Here is a 20,585-nt window from a genome sequence, read left to right as displayed (position 1 = left end):
CCTGCCGCAAGATTTCCCTGTGTCCACCATTCCCGCTGCGGGACCCGCTCGGGGGGGAGGGGTCGCCGCTGTTTGTGGAAGCCCGATCGTTTGGTCCGTCGCACGAGAAACTAGGCTGCGGTGTAATAATACGCTTCACGGTTTTCGTTTAAACGGACCAACTGAACGAGATTTACAGATTCCGTCGACTTAACCCTTTACATCACGAAGACGTACATGTACGGATCTCTTAGATGCATCGTTATACACGACGGACGCATATGTACGTTCTCGTTCATCAATTTACACATTTATATACGTGCATATATGACGTAGATGTACGATTATACATAATACGATATCTTAGGGGCATCGATTATACACGACGGACGCATGTGCACGTTCTCGTTCATCAATGTACACATTTATATACGTGTATGTATGACGAATATATAAGTTTTTACTGATACGTACACGTTTATGAAAGACACGTATATATACGTTCCAAAGATCGTACATATGTGCAGATTCGCGAATATATACGATGTATAATGATAGAGGAGACACGTGGCAGCCCGTTGTTATCCACAGTCGGCGTAGTAATGATTTACCGCGCATCGACCTCGCGCATCGCGTGGCCTAGGAAGGGGTCGCCTCTACGCTAGCGGCTCCCGTGCGCGCGTGGTAGTATGGGTCCGTTCGTTGTGTGGAGTACATCGTACGACGAAGAGAGTACGGTTCAGTGTGTGAATGTGTGTATGTGTGTGTGTGTGTGCGCGCGCGCGTGTGTGTGTGACAAAGCGCGGTGGGGTGGATGCTCCTGTTCATTTATCGAGGAGGGCCTGTCGTCACTTATCGAGGTACTGTCAAAGCGTTAATTTATTCTTTACAAATACAAAAATATTTGTAATTAAATCGGAATCATGAGAGTGCGGAAGGTAGAGAATCACGCGAACGCTACCCGTTTGGTATACGATGGCCACTCGCGACGCTTATATTAATTCGTGCAAGAGCGTGTTTACGCGAGCAGGCAAAATTACTCCCAAGTCGGTGTCATTACTTCTCTGCAACAAAATTCAACTACCGTATAATTACCAGAGTTTCCCATGCGCGGGGAACTGTGGTACATTAGAAAACTTTCGGTACAGCGCACTTGTGTATTAATAAATTAAGGACGTTCGATTGCAGCGCGTCGGGCACAGTTTCATAACACGTAGCGAAACCTGGAGAACAATTTTCAATGATTATTCGATAACACGCGTTAGTATAAACAGTCGCGCGTGTACTCGCCGGTGATGAGGTTTAGTTGAACTTCGATATGGGTTTTAAATAATTTCGTATGATTTGAACCTCTATACGTCTACGTATATATACGTCTTCCACGGTAAGCGACTACATACTAACGACCTATACGCCGTCTAAAACGCAAAGATGTGTACGATAAGCGCGTATATACGTCTCCCACGGCGCCCATGCGCACATAGAACAGCAAGTATTCGAGTTGTTAGACTAAGTACGATCGCGATTAGTCCCAAACGAGCCATAGCGAACCCATCCTAAGTTCCACTCGTTTGTCACCGGTTGACCTCCACCGTTTCGATCGACGAGCGTATCCCCGGGTGCCCCGGCGCTGACATATCACGAGGTCTCGCCGACATTAAAATCCGCCCTATTGAGACTCCTCGAAACTTCGAGCCGGTCGACGACGAGTTCGACTAATTAGAGTCGTCTGAAAGCGGCCAGCTCATTAACGGGGCGCACGGCGATTTATCATCAGCCAGCCGCTAGCCAACGGGGAAAAAAGTGGGAAGCGTGGACCAAAGGGACGACGGGTAAGCGACGGGGTGGGGACGAGGAGACGAAGCAAAGATTTCGGTCCGAGAAACAAAGAAGGGTGGTCCAGAAGCGGCGAGACGAGGACAGAGGGCCGAGGAGAGGAGCCTGGAGGAGAGGAAATGAAGCGTGTCGAGGGTGGAAAGAAGCCGAAGGAAAAATTAAAGGCGGAGAATCGAAGGGAGGGAAAGGCTCGTAGCTGTGCGGGAAACCTCCACCTTTGCGTTGGAGGGTGGAGGGCAGCTCGAGGGTGGGTGGTCAGGGTTGAAGAGGGAGGGACGAGGGGGCTCATTCGTATTTCGCGCTGGTGGAGACGGCGGCGTGTAGCAGGCGGTCGTGCTCGGGTAATACTTTATTTGTCCGCCCCTGGACCTTCTTTCTTTCCGTCTTCCAGCCGCTATCATCCCGCCGCGGCGGTGTTTCTCCGACGGCTGTGCTCGACCGCGATTCTTTTCACACTCGCCCATCTTTTCCGCCATCTTTCTTGCTAATTACCCGACCCGTTTTATGCGCGAGCAAATCTCCCTAGCGTTTTCGCCGCAACCCGTGCACGTGTGACGATTGGAGTTGTACGACCACCGAGCTTCATCGGTACTAAGAACTTTTCCTCTTTGGTTATCGTGTATCGCTGAACGGTATAGATACTTCGGAAAATCGGCTATATACGTCCCATGAAAGTTTACCAGACATATATATATACGTTCTGCCAGAAAGACTCAGCTTCTTGCTGCTGGAGTTTAAAGCAACGCCATCAGGGCTGTAACCCTTGGCTGGACGAGCAGCTTCCTGGTCTTATTCACCCTGGCTCGTTAAATCCTTCCGTCCACTAGAATCTCCATGCGTGCGAAACATGACATAATGGCAGAGTTGCTACGAATTTCCTCTTGTATCGCCACAGCTCGGTCTGAATTGCCTCATTAGGGAGACTGTTCGAACTGTTGTCAGCAATTTAGCTATTAGAGGGAAGATCTTCCTCGTAGATGAACTTTATCTAAAGACTTCTCTTGCAGTTTACCTAGTCTCGAGGTTAGGTCCGGGTTAGCTCTTGGTTCGTTTACCCTCGAAACTCGAATGAGAAAGACGAAAGGGTTGCTGGAAGAATGAATTCTTCCCAGCTACCAATGATATGTACGTGTCTGTCCAGGCTCGCTTCTTGGCATCTAGGTCCCGCGAACGGCGACTTCACCTAGGCGACAAAACCATGAAATATTCAAACGCACCGGGGGGGGACCCCCCCCCCGTTGTCCATCGTCTCGCTGGGCGGCTAGACTTTTACGGAAAGCTTTCGCGCGTGCATCCGATCCAGGCCTTGTCCTGCGCTGCGAGTCGTAGGTACCTGCAGCGCGGATAATCGCGAAAGATGGAGGAAAGTTACTTAACCACCCTCCGCGGAGAATGGGTTGGCGTCTCGGGTCGCGAAAAGATGGTGAAACGAGGAGCGAAGGAAGGGTAGAACTTGTAACAGTTTGCTTATAGGTCTGAGAGTCTTTCGTTATAAAACTTGCGTCCATCTTTCGCGACAGTGTTTCACGATGGAAACTTGTGCGTACCTTGATAAAACGCTTCGCCTTAGTCAAGAGCCCCAGCGTGGTGTGTCTCGAGGTTTCGGGTCCTAACGGAACCAATACCTTCAGCTTTTCAAGGCAATTTCTGAGGTGCGCTCTCCTGCAACAAAAATAAAAACGATGGAGTTAGTAAAATCTCTGGCGGAATGTAGAACTGAAGGCTTGGTTTATAAGTGTAGGAAGAATTCTTAGGCGTTCAATTTTTGGGAACGAGTTTCATTAAAGTCATCCTTGTAGGAGAGAGTCGTTTAAACCTTTCCTAAGAACGTATATATACGTTTATTCCAGTAGCTGTACGGTCGCAACGACCAAGCGAACTTAGACGAACCTAGAATAATACAGGATCGGTTAGAAATCATGGCGCGAGTTCAGAATGGAATTCGAAGTATTCTCGCGATAACCACTGATTACGCTCGAGGAAACGTTGTGTACAGGGTGACCGGACTCGAAAGTTTACCGCGCTCGTAATTCGTCCCGCGGTGCGGCAGGGCTTTCGAATTACCCGAAAGCCTCCCTGGCATCCGTTTTTCGTGTCACGTAGGCCACGACGATGAATGGAGCGGAATCTCGCCCTGTAAGCTTCGCTGGAACCCCGTGAATCAGTGGACGAAATAGAGGTCGCGCCGCGCCACTAATAAAAACGAGTCGGGGTTGTCCCATAAGAATTCAACCAACGAATTTCCCCATCACTGGTCAATTAGGTGTGAGAACGCACAATTCGTGGCGATCGTGTATATACGCCAGCGGGAGGAATAAACGTCATCGAAACATATTTATATTTTATTTTATAACTCGATCTCTGGTCTTTATTCGACGTGTCTTGCGGGAACTCGTTTGTCTTTGATGCGTTGACAGACATTTTTACCCGGGCTCGTATTTTCTTCGATACCGTGCAGCGAAAACGTAGATTTCGTCGCGAAACCGTTCGGAAATAGCGATAAGATTCCGATTATCGCGGCGATCACGGGCCATTAGCCGAGCGAATCGCGCGATAAACATACATTCGGAATACGAAAGCAGGAAACGCGCGGGAATTATTTCCCTCCCGGAACACCCTGCGGCGACCGTTGGAACGGAGAAATGGCACGTCGGGAAGAATTCTCCCTTTCGAATCGATTTTACCAGCAATTCGGGGACGCAGTTGACGATTATCGAACGGGGTATCGATAACTCGTCTGCGAGTGTACTGTGAAATCCTAGCGACTGTGGAATTCTTGAAGTTATTTCACAACAAATCACCCTTTCGAATTGGAAAGGTTTTGAGTCGATGAATAAATGTCCATTTAGGAGACGTATATGTACGATTCTTGTGTATACACGTCCTTTGGGTCGTTTCAGAACAAACCACCTTATCAATTTAAAAAAAAGTTCCAGTCGTAAACAACTCACCGCGTAGAAGACGTATATACACGATTCTCGTATATATACGGTTTGTGAGGACGTGTATACACGTCTCGCGTATTCGAACCGTAAAAATTCATACCTCTTAGAGCACACGACGCGCGCGCGACGTTCGAAAAATCAACATTTATTCACCGAGAGTGCAGGGCGAACCGCGCAACGCGAAACAAGACCGACCAAATAACGGGGGCAGTTTTTCCTGCGCGAAAATTAATTAAAAAATGTACGCCGCGATGGGGGCAAAAGAGAGCGTAGACGTCGCGACGTCTCGTCAGCGGTGGCCCGCGGGTCCCGTGGCCACGGGAATTTATTTCCAGCGTCCGTAACAAGTTCCTGGGCGGACGTGCGTCACATGTGCCAAACACGCGCCGTTACAGGCATTTAATTATAAGTTTATGCCCCGGTTTATTGTTCCGTCGTGGAAAATGGAGACGACGGCGGTGAAGCTTGTCGCAGACGACGTCGACGATCAAGGGGTTGCAGACGAGAGGCTCGAGGGACGCGCATACCGCGAGTAAGGAGACGGGGTTGCGGAGGGGGTTGACGGAGGTTTGGGGTGTCGGGTTATGTCGAAAGAGCCTACCAAGACGTCGACGTCTGCGGGAACACACAGCCCCGTGTACCGCACGTTTGCACGTACCGTTTTACGAGAAACAATAAGCCGGCTCTGGCTTAATGACGTCATCAAACGGTATTATGTCTCGCGGGCCGCAGAGTGGACGGTTTCTGCCCCTAGATAGTTGCATTCTGCCCGCTGGAAGCGTTATGCACAGGGCATTTAAGGATGGGGTTGGCTGGTTTTAAGGGGCTCGAACCCCCCCCCCCCCCGATGCGAAGGAGGAAAAAAAAACTCATTTCGCGGAAGGTTTGCTTACGGTCGAGTTGTTGGCGCGAGCGGTGATCGAGCGTCTTGGGAAATCGTGGACGCTTCTTTCTGCTTTCTTCATTTTCCCTTCCTTTTTGGGGGACGATTGGTGGGCGTGGTTTCGGATAGACAAGAGAGTATTCCTTGTTTTTAGTTTGTCGATAGGGCCAGTCTGAGTTAGGAGGCCGTGTATGTACGATCTCCGATAGTGTACGTATTTATACGATCCCTGAATTATGAAATCGTGTATATAGTGACCCTAAATATGGAAAAGCGACGAAAGTCAAAAACTGTATCAGCTTGCTGAATATTTTACGCCCGGATCAATAACATGGTGACGTGGTCGAAATTTGCAATACCGTTTCGAAAACAATGTTACCGTGAAATAAAAAATTTGATCTAGTCCAGCGTTCCCATTTCACCAACGTAACAGAAATTGAAACGAAAATATCGCCCTATTCGCGCGGACTAGAAATCTTATTTAAAAAAGTGTTGCGTTCAACAAAAAGTATTCTTTCGTAGAATTTGTCAATGTTATTGAAAACGAAAGATTAATTTCCACCGGTTGAATCAGAAATTTAATCAAAACTTCCGCTTTCTCGAAAGTTGTTGGAAAATTCGCCGGAACTTCAGTTTTCTTCCTCCGAGTAAATTCGCTGTCTAGTATAAACAGGGCAAGTCAATATGAACTTTCACTTTAAAGTAACTTCTTTAGTCCCGAGCTTGGAAGAAACCGTTTATGAAGAACTATGGTCGGTTCGGAGGTCACTGAAAAGTTGAAATTAATTTTCTATGGAAACGTGAGTCTGGTGTTACTTTTTCTAGAATATTCTTTGATTTTAGTATTTTCGCGAATACGGTTAACGTGGATTTAAACGTTCCAAGCAATTGATTTGCCAAGAATTTCTGTTTCAATTTATGGTGCATCCGTTGTATTCAATCTCCTAAGGCTAGCATCCTGGTTGTATTCGCGAACTAACGGTTAAGTAAATGTTTGATCAGACCTCGATGCTGTTTCTGTATACACCAGAACCTACCACTAGCCGCCACCTAATAGGGTGCAGGAAGAGGATTGATTTTCGACAATTAAAGATTACGCGGATACACTGGGCAGGTGAAAAGTAAATAAATATTATTCAAATATTTACACAATTATTTTAGATAAAGATTCGAACTGAACTATCCCGAGTCGTAAATTAGAAACTTTTAGGACATAGCAGTAATTTGTACGTAGTCATATAAGATATACTTGTCTACGAAGATCGTATATATACGTCCCGAGAAAGTAGACAGTCGTTTACCACAAATGTGTATATACGGTCTGACGAACGTGGACAGTGAATTCACAGAGTATCACACGTATCTATACATACGGTGTCTTCAGGGGTGGAGGACGTATATATACGTTTCTCCAAAAATAACGTCAGTTATAGGTTACAACGGCGTGATTTTCACGACTTCTCCCAATTTTCCCATACAAAACGGCTCTTACCAATTTCGGTTTAGTCGCGACCGAAACGCATCGTCAAAGAGTTCGGTCGTCGTCGACGCGGCGTAATTACAGTAATTGCAATTAATTTCATCGTTCGAGCCAGGCCAACATTGGCCACCGTCGGCCCACTAAATCACCCAGCAACAACTGAAATTAATTACAACCTTCGCGTATTCGCCATAAACCTGGAAACGCTGCCGAACGGAGAGCGACGCCGCGCCGAGGCTCGATTATCCGGGATTCCGTTTCATCCGGGCAAAGTGAGCCACAATATAAAGTTCGAAACCCCAACTGACGCGACCTGTCCCCCGTTACGCGAGTGTCGACGGAATGAAAAGTCGCCGAACCGCGAAACGTTACGCAAATATGACGTAGATAGAGCCGGAGTAACCGCGGCCTGTCTAACTTCGACGCTGGGACAGGTTTGACGGGGTGCAGAGTTTCGGTAAACAAATTATTTACGTGCTGACATGCCGACTATTCTTCGCGACGATTGCCGAATAGTTTTAGTCCCGTTTCGGTTTTCAATTTTTTATTATTTCCAATTCTCTGCGGGAGTTACATGCGATCCTTTGTTCTATTATTATCATTCAACTTCTGAGAGATAAGGTTGTTTATTTATAGAAACACTGAGCTTTTTGGGACAATCTAATAATTTGCACCAAGTCATCGTGAACGTATATATACGGTCTTCAGGACAGATCAACGTATATATACGACCCAGATGATATTAACAATACTGCAATTTTCAAGTGCGTTTCCGATGCATTTTCTACTGCACTCGAAGAAACGCATATATACGTATCATTGTCATTCTCGACGTTATTTCGAGCAAATCGATATTTCGGTTATTTTCCAATGGTATTGCGGAGGAAAGGATCGAAACGTCATTTCGCGCGGTTATTACTCATTTTCGTTCCAAATCAAATTTACGCGGTTCTGGCGCGCGGTGCATAGTAAATTAGTTCGATCTCGCGCGAGAAATCGCGGATGCCGCGTATAGTAGCCCGCGTTCGCCTCTACGTGCATGAGAAGGTAAGCCGCTTAGCAGCACACTCGGTCGGAAAACTAAAGGCTCCCGTAATCCTATTCTAACCGGGGCGGGCCGCGTTGTTGCTGCAGAGACGTGTAATCGGCTCGTTTGAATTATTAACCGCTTAACGTTCACCTTTCTCCAAAAGTTGGTAATTAAAAATACTCGGGGAAAAAAGAACACGACAAAAATATAACATTCACTTTTTCTAGTCAATCGCATCGGTAATAGAAGTAATTAATATTTTTATTACTTTGTACTGGAACTGGAATTTTTGAAAGTACGAACAATACAAAAAAAAAAAAAAAAAAAATGCCAAAACAAACGAATAATCTACTTAAAAATTGAAAGCAATAAAAATGTACGTTGTTACTAACAACGAAGAAATTATCCATTCAATTTACACTTTACTCTTGAGTCGAGAGTTTCGTTTCATTTTATTTTACTTCGTCGTCTTATTAGAATTTCGTGTTTTTGTGGTGCTATGTTTATTGGAGATTTTATATTGGTTATTTTCAAATGGCCAGCTTAATCGGGGTTAGCGGAAAAATACAGTGTGTACCTATATACACGGGTACACTCCGGTTGGAGCGTCGAGTGGTTAAAGGAGCCCTTGCGCGCCTCGTTTCGCCAGAATTCACCGACCACCCTCCTCTCCCCCCCCCCCCGCCCCCCCCCCCACCCCCCGCGGCCCCTAAAGCACTGTTTTTCCTGCTTTTAGATTTTATTTTTACACGCTCCTTTCTGGCGCGCGGGCTCACGCTCGAAGAACTCGCGCGCTTTCACGCTCGATTGCCTTTTAATTGCTCCCACGGTCCGATCGCTGCGGGTTCGCCGGCTCGAATTACGAAAAATCGCGCAAATATCGCACCGGTTTCAAACGTAAAATAGTAGAAGAAATCGGTAGGTTACTTCGTGCTGAAATTTTCGAATTATATTCGAAAGGTGCGTTCACGATAGCGAAAGAAACGTGTCGAAATTTGTTAGAAGGACGCGTGTGCGGATGGCGAGCCAGGTCGAGGCAGAAAATATCGACCGTTCAAGGTCGTCGCATCCGCGATTCTGACAGACCAATTCCGATTTAAAATTACTTGTACGGACAAATTCAAATCTTTTGATTCCCTAACATGCATCTTCTTGAACAGATTTACAGATTGCTCGAGGCAAACGTGGCGATCTATCCCCGGTGTCGAAGTTGGCTCGTCCATCCACCCATCGAGGAGCCTCTCCTCTTCAAGAATCTCCTCGATGTCAGCACTCCAGGAAGGACTCCAGTCGGGAACAGACGGTTAAGCCGACGGTGGCGCTCCGTTCCTTCCGATGAAAGTGAAACCCAAGTGAAAAGAAAGTCTCGTGCATGCGTGGCCGACGTTCCCAGGCCGGGACGTCGTCAATAATTTCGGGAATCCCTGACTAGACGCGTCAGTTTGTCCAAGAGACTCCCCGAATGACTACGCGTCAGATTCTGTTGAGCCAGAGGGTGTTTCTCCAGGCGAGCGGCAACAAAACGCTCACCCCACGGGAAATAGTTGACACGAGGCGTCGCAGCCATCGCGCGAGCATTGTCGAATATTCCAGCAGACGGTATCGAATAGGGGGGTTCCCTTGCCGAGGCTCCCTCCCGCGCAAAACCCTCTACCGAAACCCGTGGCGAATTAATAATCAACGTTCAAACGTTACCGACACGCGTCTCGGGCAACCGTTCGAGCCATCCGCGTCTTCGCGAAGCACGCCGCCTACTTCGACACGGGAATTCCCCGCGAAGTATTTATTCATCAGGCTCTGGTACGCCGAACAGCCGGGACAGGAATTTCATAATGCTGGTGTCACACGCGCGTATCGATTGAAGGGCCACCCCGTCGACTCGTTCCAGGACTCATCGGCCTGCGGCAAAAATGTTGCAGCGAGCTGCGCCGACGGGAAAAGGATGTCAAAGAATGATGAGATTGATAGGCAGGGAATGGCGGGAATCTCCGAGAGCGACGCTAGTGTTAACGCGCGCTACGACCACGTCGTTCCACCGGATCGGCCTGGTTTGTCTCGCAAGAGGTACCCGTGAGCTGACTTTTAAGTCAGTTTTTGCACAGTGGTAGGTAATAAAGAAGGAAATAATAGAGCTAACAATTTTACAAGATTTTATTTTTGTTCTCCTACAATTTATTTTAAGTGCAACTTATTTATGAGCAAGTTATTAGTTGCTTCTGGCAGTAGTGGCCATATTACTTCAGATAAACAATAGCAACGTCTAATCCCGAAACTATATACTATTAACTTTAGTTTCTCATAATGTACCACTGTGCAAAAGCTAATTAAAAAAGTCAACCTCACGCTCGGGACCCCCTCCGTTCGGGATCGTTGTAATCTCCTAGGATCGATATGATTCTATTAATTTGCAGGTGCACCAACATTCCCGACACTGGTCCTAAAATTCCGAATGACCGTAACTAAGAAGATATGCGTTCGCCATCCACTAGATAGCAGCCACGGCGGAAACCGCGATGCACCGTTTAAATTGGAGGACACGAGCGAGCACGCTGCTACAATCTCTAAACCATGAAACATGACCATAAAGGCGACCGCGCGCCGTTTAGCGACCATTTGAATAAATATACCGGGTACTAATGTCTCATCCGCGGAGTCAACGTCGTTCAGGCCGCTCTAACTAGCTGCGCGTAAAGGGAGTCGTACGGGCTTGCGAGTCGAGGTATACCAAAGCAAGGCACGAACAGCAGTCGTAAGTGCGTGGCTGCAGCCAATCCCGGCGGGTGCATTGGCCGGCCATGAGTTAGATCGCTTTAACAGCCGCCTGTAAACAGCCTCGTAACTCCGCTGTCCCCGCTTCCCTCCTCTTTTCTGCTGCAACCAACACTCCCACCACGGGAGCTGTGCCTTCTGCTGCACATTCATCCGGCCCGTCCCTGTTGCTTGCTCGTTTCTCTATCTGCTCTGCCCCGCGTCTCGTTCCTTCCCGATGCATCGATGCAACCGCTGGCGCACATGCACCGCCACTGCCTCGAGAACGAACGAGATCCGACTGTTCTGGTCGTGCACGCCCCCCTCGCATATATACGACCGCCGAACGGTGGACGGTTATTCACGCTGGGTCGTCTATATACGTCCTCGGAGCACACGTACACGGAGAGCACGGAACAAGAGGGCCGGAACAGCGCGAGTGGCTCGTTAATGGCTCGAGGAGGTCTAAACTACGGAGGTCTCGACTATTATTCGTTGGTGGATACTGTCCTTTTGCTATTTGCTTGTGAGTTATCCAAGGGAAAGCGGTGGTGATTGCGATTACGTACGTGTATATACGGTCCGAGGTGGAAAATCGAGATTTGCGAGGTGGCACGCGTCAAGGGGTTTCCGTGAAAAATCACGGAATCACGTTCCCATGAATTATTGAAGTATTCCACGGCCATCCGAGCGAGCGTAATCGCGCGGCATAATTTTCCGTTTCGCGACCGATAGCGGCGACCCACGGGCAAAGGAACACCGCGCGTACTCGCGTGTTGCTTTATCTCGTGGCGGGACGTGTTAAAGCGGAATTATAACTCGTGAAAAATGGCACGAAAATATCAACCGGGAAATTTATAGCTCGTAACGCACGCCACTCCTGCCGATAACGTCCAGGCACGCACTTGCGTGACGACGGACTCTGGAATAGCCTCGCCATCGATTGATCGCGACCAACTAGCGTGGTTTATTCGCCCGGCGCTAAAGATTCCAGGAGGCGTCGATCCACCAGGATATAGCGACGTTTAAGCGACGGAGAAAAATTATTTCACGGAAGTGGTTTTTGGATGGTTGCGATGGTTTTGGGCGAGTGACTGTCGAGGATGAGCCAAGAAACATTAAGTGTTAATTGCTGAAACCTCTAGAGCTACGATTCGTGTTAATTCCTAAAAGTCCTAGAGGTAGGACTCAATTCCCAAAATTTCTAGAGCTAGGACCCAAATTAATTCCTACAATTTCGAGAGCTAGGTTCCATAGTCATCACCTAGGAGTCACCAATTCGCCTCGTCCTAGTTCAAGCCACAAGAAGTGCTTAGATAACGCCAACCCTGAGCCATTCTCTCGAATGCACCCGGAGATGTTCCAGCGGAGCTCTACCAACCCACGTACGGTACGACAAGAGAACGAAGCCATCAGGAGCCATGCCCGCGCATCTCTAACGGTTGAAGCCTCCCAGAACCGCACAGTGTAGCGAAACTCATCCGAAGCGTCTTCGAGAGCTCGCCGGGACGGGAGAATCCCAGGGAACACCGGTGTACAGAGGCAACCGGGCGACTTAAGTCGCTTTAGCTAATGCGGTTCATAACGAGCCGCCGTGTCCTCGCGAGACGAGCCTCTTTCATTCCGCGAAGAGTATGCAGCCGCGAGAGGAACCTAACGTCGACGTTGGGTAGCTTCGTGCGATTAATTCTCGGCCAAGTTTCGGATCCCCGAAGAAAGAATAACAGGGAGAAGTTAAAACTGAGAACGAGTCTCGAGAGTTATTAGTTTTCATTTTTCTTTTTTTTTTTCTGGACTCGACGATGCTCATTTTAACACCGAGACTATATGCAAAAGTAAGCATGCCATTTGAAGTGACACGATTACTAAAATGTATCTCGAAGGAGTTACCTGGACGAGAAGGTACGACGTCCCGCAGCGAACCATAGATCCATCCGATGGCGATGCTTCCACCTTCGATTCTCGCGATTCAATCGAACCAAAAGTCGTTTAATAACCACCGAACGGAATAATCGCGATAATTATTCGCGATCAAAGGGCGACAATTAATCGGACCTCGCTTAAAATCCCGGCCCGGAGGATTCCTAAAGGAAGGGGTGGGGTTGAAATTAACATCCCTGATTAATTGGACGTTCGGAGAGTGGCTCCAGAAACGGCTTAGCAATTTATTACGACGGATACTCGAGTCGGGGCTAGCAACTTGTACGAACTTACGCTTCGCTTGAACTTGCCCATTCGTAAAGCGAGCCCCCGCTAGATCTAGAAGGAGAAACAGGGGGTGAGGGGGTTGCGCGCCCCTTTTGCACGGAGTCACGAATAGAGCCTCCCCCTCGGTAACTCTGTACATGGCCACGGGACTCGCGAATTTGGTTTTATCCTAATTAAACGGCGCTCACTCGGTCAAGACGCCCTCTCCGCAGCCGGCCAACTTCCCCATCGACTGATCCGCCTCTCGGAAGCCTCGCATCCCTTGCGCTGCCGGAGCGGCGTGTCTCGTTAATGGGATTGCGCCGGTTCTGGGCGACGAAAACGGCACCGGTCTTAAATTATTTTTGGAAAATCGAGGGACGAATTCGCGCACGCTGATGCGAGGAAAGAAAGTTGTTCGACTCCTCTCCCGGGGCGGGAAGGAAAGAGGGGAAGGACGCGGGGGTGGAAGTTCGCGAGGACGGGGAGAGACGTTGGGAAACTTCTGCGTACGGTTGATAATTATGATTGCTGTGTTTTGGCAGCCGTGGAATCTGACGACGCACTTTCGAAGCTGCAGCGCTGCCATTTTGTTTCGGATAACAAAACTGACAAATTTATTGGCGTCCTTTAATTTCTTCGGGGACGATTTGCGAAGCTATCCACGCCTGATGTGTATACATATATTTTTTGCTGAAATCGTACGCGTCAGAAAAGACTGCGCGGTGACGCTGGAAAACAAAAGCCGATTCCCTAAGAGCTTCGGGTCGTTACGCGAATCGATCGATACCGAACCGGCACGTAACGAAGGCGTTCGCGATTTTAACCGAGTTCTGTTTTTCCTGGAATATCCGATCGATCTTTTCAACGTCTAAAAATATAACAACGCCTTTTACTCTTTCGAGATCACGACGATCTCTGAACGAACACGACGTCGGAACGTCGTTTCAGAGTGTCCACGGGCGACGGCGAACCCGATCCGCCGTCGCCATGTTTGAAACGACGCAAAACGCGCGGCGTTGTCGAATGAAGACTTATAGCGGCGGGGAAATGTCAAAGTTAATGAACAAAGCCGTTCCCATGGAAGTGGCTAGGCACCTGGAATGCCGCCGAACGACTTACCCGGTACCGACTACGAGAAAACGTAGAAGCCGATAATTAGTACATAAAAGCTCGTAGCGTTACGGAACAGGAGTGGATGTAATGTCACTTACACGGGGTGAACGAACCCGGTGGAACCCCAGTCGGGCTCAAGGAGACGACAGACACTCGTTATTTGTCCTCCACCGGCGATTCGTTTTATCCGACGGAATTATGAACGTTCGAGGGTGCAAATAGAGCAAACCAGAAGAGAGTCCGGTCGTCGTTCCAGCAAAAGAACGTCGCGAAAAGAGTCGAGGCTGCGCCGGAGGAAATATTTCCAAGGGACGCCGCGCGCCGTTCGAGAAAACACGCAAAAACAATAATTTGCTCTGGAAGCGTTCGGGGCGGCGGGGAGGGACGGTCGATCGTTTTATTTTTCGTAACAAGACGAGTGGCGGCTATTAAAACGTCGGCGAAGCTTTATTAACGCGCGCAGAGAGCGCAATGGCGCGGACGTAACCTCGGCGATGGAGCACGCTTACGAAAATAATGGGAGGAAGTTGGTGCGAAGGTTTGTCCTGTTGCACTTTGATGGACAGATGTACTGGGCATTGTACTGGAACGTCCTGTCTACGTTCTAGCCAGACAGAAAATTCGTCGCTTCGAATTGCTCTACATTTCGGGGAATCGGGGGAACGAGGTCTACTGCTTCTCGGTTAGGGGGTTCACGGTTCGGGGTAATTAGTTGGTGAAAATTGCAATGGTGCGTGGCTGCTGGTCGTTTTTGGACGCGATATAGGGCCGGTAGGGAGCCTGGTCGGGCGAAGATTTGATTGATGATAGAGCGTTCGGGAGTCGAGCGACGATTGAAAGTGTCGGCGGTGATCGAAACGCGCCACTCGTGTGAAAAGTGGAGTTCGTAATAACGAGCGAAACTCTGTTTACTGGTAATTCAGTACGGAATACAAGCTCGATTTTCTAGTGGCCAAATCTAGAATTACTGTTTGCAATCTTCCGCGTTTAATTATGCAGAGCATTTAATTTAAAGGTTTATCTATCATAACGTGCATAATTGTTCCACTCCAATCGTTGACTCCGTTACAGGGTGTCTCAACACAACAGGAGAGCACGTGTTACCTCGGGTAAAAGTCTACGCTATAATTCTTCTAAGCAACCTTCCGATTCTCTGGAAAGTGCTTCGGAATGAGATTCCAATTCGAAATCCAATCGCAACCGAAGTCCAGGTCCCCCGAAGGGTTAGCAGACGCGACACAGCGCTGATCGGTCAGTTCATCCTCGAGGTCGTCCAGTTTTCCAGGATTCCGTCGGCCCGTAAACGAAGTTAGTCTTGGCCCGTTATTTTGGATTACGCGGGACACGGGCATAGCTTTGGGGTCGCGTCCCTAATGAAGGCACGTGCTCTGCCTTCTGCGCCGCCGCCACTGGCCAGGCCTGGGCTCTCCTTTGTCGCCCGCGACACGCCGGGGCTTTGGACCGAGCTAGACACAGTTTAATTAAGCGAAACCAGAGCGTTACGTCGCCTGTGTATGTACACGTGTCGGTGAACACCCACGCGATCCCCGTGTACAACGGGCTACCAAGTGCCAGCTGCACGGTTTGACCGTGCCGGAGCGCTCGGCCGTTGCAGGATCAGGAGTTTAAATACAGCCCCTAAATGCTAAACGTGCGGGAATGTCTGGTCAGAAGGTATCGCGGATGCGACGCCACGGGAGGATTTTTAGCCGGGTGGAGGGAACAGGTCGTTCGGAGAGCTCGAAGTTAGTTTCGACTATTGGAATTACGTGGATGGTGGTTGTAGTGTCCTGGGGACAAGTGTCTCGAGTTTTGGGGGGCGGCGGGGGCTCTAGATTAGTTTGCTTGGACTGTAGCCTCCTTCCAAGAAGTGTCTTGTAATTGAGGGAGTCCCTCAACTGGTGTATTTGGATTATGGGGTGGTTTGGTAACGACCTAGAGTCTTTCGATTAAGATGTCCTATAAACAACAGCGGGAACCTTTAAAGTAATTTACGTGGATTGTAGGCTCCTTCCAAGAAGTGTCTTGTAATTAAGGGAGTCGCTGAACCGGTGTATCTGGATTATGGGGTGGTTTGGTAATGGCCTGGAGTCTTTCGATTAAGGTATCCTGTAAACAACTGCACCGTAAACAACTATAGAAAGGTTTAAAGTAGCATGCTTTGAACAGCAGTGATCTCCGAAGATGTGTTAGCGTCTTTGGAGTGCGGTGGACTATAAACAATTAACTTAGGACTAGGAGAACCCCTAAAGTAATGTGAACAGTGGTGACTCTTGATGATGAGCTACCATCTTTGTATTCCAGTGTGCTTTGAGCTGAAGTCTCCAGACTGTCCTGTCCTTTGGCCAGTGGCTTCAGATCGTAACATCCTTTATACCAGTGTCTTTGAAGTGGCCTGTATTAACGTCCTTAGACTTCAACGTCCTTTGAACTAGTGTCTCTAGACTGCGAGATATCCTTTATACTGCTGTCATTACATTAGAATGTCCTCTGACCTGTCCCTGAATTCTACCATCTCTGCACTCCAGTCTTCAAGTTCCATGATCCTTTCTATCGTCTAAATTTTAATATCCAAGAAGAAATAAACCCACCAGTTCCACTAGGCATTTCGAGTATCCCTAACGCAGATTTTTTCATAAAGCGACGCAACATCCTAGAGTACGCATCCTCCGCTGCGTAATATCGGGCATCTCTCAGGGAATTCTCCTCGTGTTTACATTGTACGTGCCCGTGGTAAACACGAGTCCCGTGGCGGGACGGGCGGGGGGGAAAGATTTTCTGCTAAGTTACCCGCGAGCAGCTCGGAGTGCTCCAACGATTAACCCTTCGAGGGCCAGAGGTTGCTTAGATCGAATCCGTCCAGAGGTCAGGGAACTGCGAAGGACCTCGGAGTTTATACGATGCTTCTATTTAAGGAACCCGCGTCGCGTAAATCTGGACCAGGGAGTCCGTGGGACGCGATTCGCGGCGACAGTGATTCGGATTAAGCCTCGCGAAAATAAAAGTTTGAGTTCGGGCTGAACGACGCAGGAATTTTAAGTGATCCGTTGTCGGGTGTCCCGTGCGTTTATTTTGGGGCGGATCGTTCGGACGTGAGTGTATCACAGTTTTTGGAAATAACGGCTTAACCTGTTCGAGATCTGGACAAATTTAAGGACACCGTGCGGAGGATTATCGGAGACGTTTGGAGATTGGAAATTGTTTTGGAGAAGTTTATTGACCCCTTTCACTGCGAAGGGTTATACGTTCTCAAGAAATGGGCACGGAGAAATGTTTACATTCGTTGAATCGATTTTTAAAAAATATCAGCTAAATAGGGGATGATGAGACGAAACTTTTTTATATTTACAGTTTGTTCGTGGGACGCTTAGTTTCGAAAATAAAAATTGAAAAGTTAAAAATTCGTTGCAGATATTGAATTTCAGGTAAGAAGGTCTTCTACGTTTTTAATTTTTATTTCTGAAACTAAACGTCGTACGAATAAACTGTAGATATATAAAAACGTTAAGTATGTTCAAAGACTATAATACGACCAAGGTCCGGCAAAAATGGAATCATTGTAACGAAAAGCATTCTATTTGGCATGGAGTGTCCACCTGCGCCGAGTCCTTTGGAAATCGTCCGCCTCATTTGGAATTCCTCGCGAGTCTCCCGGGCAATCGACGACTCGTGGCTATTTTTACGTGTTATCGACGCTGATAAGATGCGCGCAGCTGCTTTCTGTCGGATAATAGCCGACCGGAGAGACAAACACGCTCGGTATCGTGCGCTGCTGCACGCTAAACGCATCATGTGCGTGAACGCGTGCGGCACGCAGCGTCGAATAGCAAAACAAGCAACGAAGTCGTTGTTTTTGTCTCGGCGAGCACGTACTCGTTGCTTTTCCGATACCGATGTTCATTTTCCATAGTCTGGACGCACACATACGTCGATAATTTTCTTTGGACGCATATATGCGTCCATAGCCGATACCAGTAACTTTCTTTAAACGTGCATGTGCGTCCGCGGCACTAAAAAGATACAAAATTAGCATAAACGCTCGGTTGAAAAATTTCCGATTGTTCTCGGCAGAAGCTATTGTTCCACTCCGTTCGTCGAGGCCGCGTACATCGCGCAAAATCGTGTCGGAGCACGCAACACCTGAACGCAATTAAACGCGACCGATCGAGTACCTAAATCACTGCGAATCCTCCAATTAGAGGTGAATGTATTTATCAAAGGTATCGCGACGCGAGCGCGCATTAATCTTCTAATCCAGACAATGGCGCGATACAAATATCGGTACAAAGAGAACGGGAGTACTTCTCACTTAATAGCAATTAACCTCGCAGTCGTCTCGATCGATCCGAGCCTGCACATGCGACTGGCGCGTGCTCGGAATTGCCATAAATTCGATCGAGTTCTCTCCATGGCCTGCGCTTAAATTAAGAGGGCATTCTAATTCGATGCGCCTAAATTATTATATTTATCGAATATTTTTTCGAATTCACGATGGCTCTTATTTATCTAAATTGATCTCTCTCCCGTAAAAAAAAAATAGGTAACAAACTTTCGCTCCAATTCTTATATAAGCTCACACGTCTCTTTCCCTTTTCCTAACTTCACCAAACATTGGTGTATCGATACCGATCCCTCCTACTATGTTCCAGGGATAGGATACGTTTCGATCGCTCAGGAACGATTGCAATAACCCATCCCGTCGTCGCGGCGACGCGCGTTTCGATTTTAACCTTTGGACCGACGGTTTAACAAAGAAGCGAGCACCCAGCGAACGAACGAGCGTGCACGAGAGAACCGCTTTGGTTCACTCTTTCACCTACGCGGGTTCGATGCACTCGACAGCGCAATTGCAACGACACGGTGTACACATCGATGCAGGTCGACAGTGGCGTAGGAAGGCTCGATCCTTTCTTTTCTTTTTTTTTTCTACGCGAAATTAACGGTATACCTATATATCAATTCAGACAGGCGAAAACGAAAAATGATTGTTTACATATGCGCGCATCGTTGCGGACAAAATTTCGTACGATCGACAGCGTCGTATTCGTTCGGATTTCTTTCGAGTGGTTCGCGGTCTATCGATTCCTTTTCGCGGTGTTGATATTCCTATCTGGAGGAGAGCCGAGTTTTATCTGAATACTTTAATTTACAAAGGTTATCTCCCACGAACTTTGACTGTTTCTGGAGAACCGAACAAAAGACAATATAGAAGACGATATAGCCAGTCGGATGCAACTATACTTGTACAAATTGTCACCAGCACAACTCAGCTGTAACTTGTTCTCGGTGTACACTTTTTTTCCAAGCTTCCATTACGCGTAAAAATATCCGCGCGTTTTAAAATTATATTTTTAACTTTTCGAACGCTAATCTTTCTATAAAGTATTTCCATGAGCGCAATCTTAATTTAACTTCCTTATTCATGTATTCCAAATATAAATTTCCAGCGACCTTTTTCCATTTAATTATTCCGATATAATCGCCGGTGGAGGTACGATAAAAAAAGAGAGAGAGAGAGAGAGAGAGAGAGAAAAAGAAAGAAATTGCACGCAAAGCATTAACGCGCGCAGCCAGCGGAATGAAAATATTATTCGATAGAAAACGAGGAACGGGGCACGCTGGTCGAAGGAGTCTCTCTCGAAGCAGCGGTCGTTCGGCGAAGCATCTGGTTGAAAAACAGCGCGCATTGAATAAAAAGACAATCGATATCGATCAATTCCAGCGGCCCGGTTCCGGGAGTTATTCGATTGAGGCAGGCACAGAGCGGCCGTGTCGCGTCGGTTCTCAGCTTTACCCAACCGATAGGATCGCTTTTGCCATTATAATGTTTGACGCATTGAACGACACTTCGCGGTTTCGAGCTCGCCATCCCGCGGCCAATTATACGGAAACACGGTCCGGAGGTAAAAGTACGCGGCAAGTGGCGTGCTTGTCCTCTGTTCGCCATCTCCTGGCAACGTTTCACGGGTGAGCGACGTCGACGGCGTTTCTATTCGCGGTTTTTCCAAACGGTACTCGGCTTCGCCTTTCCGGGAAAATTAATTCTACGTCTTCGAAAACAATCGCAGGATACCGCCGCTAACTTTTTCGACGAGGACATCGTTGATGAAATTGTAAGTTTCTTAACGTGCTCCTTCCATCGCGTATTTATATTTGCGAATTTCTACTTGGTAAATTATGTACACGAATTTATATAAATGAGTTTATTAAAACGTGTTCGTATAAATAAGTACGTAAAAAGGTGTGTACATAAACGTATTCGTGAAAATAGAATTACATAAATGAAGTTATAAAGATATGTTTACGTAAATTAATTTATAAAAATGAGTTTACGTAAGTGAGTTTATAAAAATGTATTTATATAAATAAGTACGTACAAAA

General features: G+C 47.7%; 1 protein-coding gene and 1 long non-coding RNA gene across 7 annotated transcripts in view; one reads left to right on the top strand and one right to left on the bottom strand.

The window, feature by feature from the left end:
• The window catches only part of LOC128890892 (max dimerization protein 1-like), a 173,714-nt gene that overhangs the window by 71,120 nt on the left and 82,009 nt on the right, over positions 1-20,585 (bottom strand). For all 6 annotated transcript variants that reach the window (XM_054149873.1, XM_054149881.1, XM_054149889.1 and 3 more), the window contains exon 5: positions 3,363-3,477. In XM_054149873.1, the coding sequence (XP_054005848.1) occupies positions 3,363-3,477 (115 nt within the window). The remainder of the gene's footprint in view (positions 1-3,362; positions 3,478-20,585) is intronic.
• LOC128890962 (uncharacterized) lies at positions 731-10,787 on the top strand. The gene is made up of 3 exons (XR_008460712.1): positions 731-839; positions 9,314-10,201; positions 10,565-10,787. It is a non-coding gene; the product is annotated as an uncharacterized LOC128890962 (long non-coding RNA).

Source organism: Hylaeus anthracinus, unplaced genomic scaffold (assembly GCF_026225885.1).
Source record: "Hylaeus anthracinus isolate JK02 unplaced genomic scaffold, UHH_iyHylAnth1.0_haploid 0, whole genome shotgun sequence".
Taxonomy (NCBI): domain Eukaryota; kingdom Metazoa; phylum Arthropoda; class Insecta; order Hymenoptera; family Colletidae; genus Hylaeus; species Hylaeus anthracinus.
The sequence above is the reverse complement of the archived record's forward strand: the minus strand, read 5'-3'. Positions and strand labels throughout refer to the sequence as shown.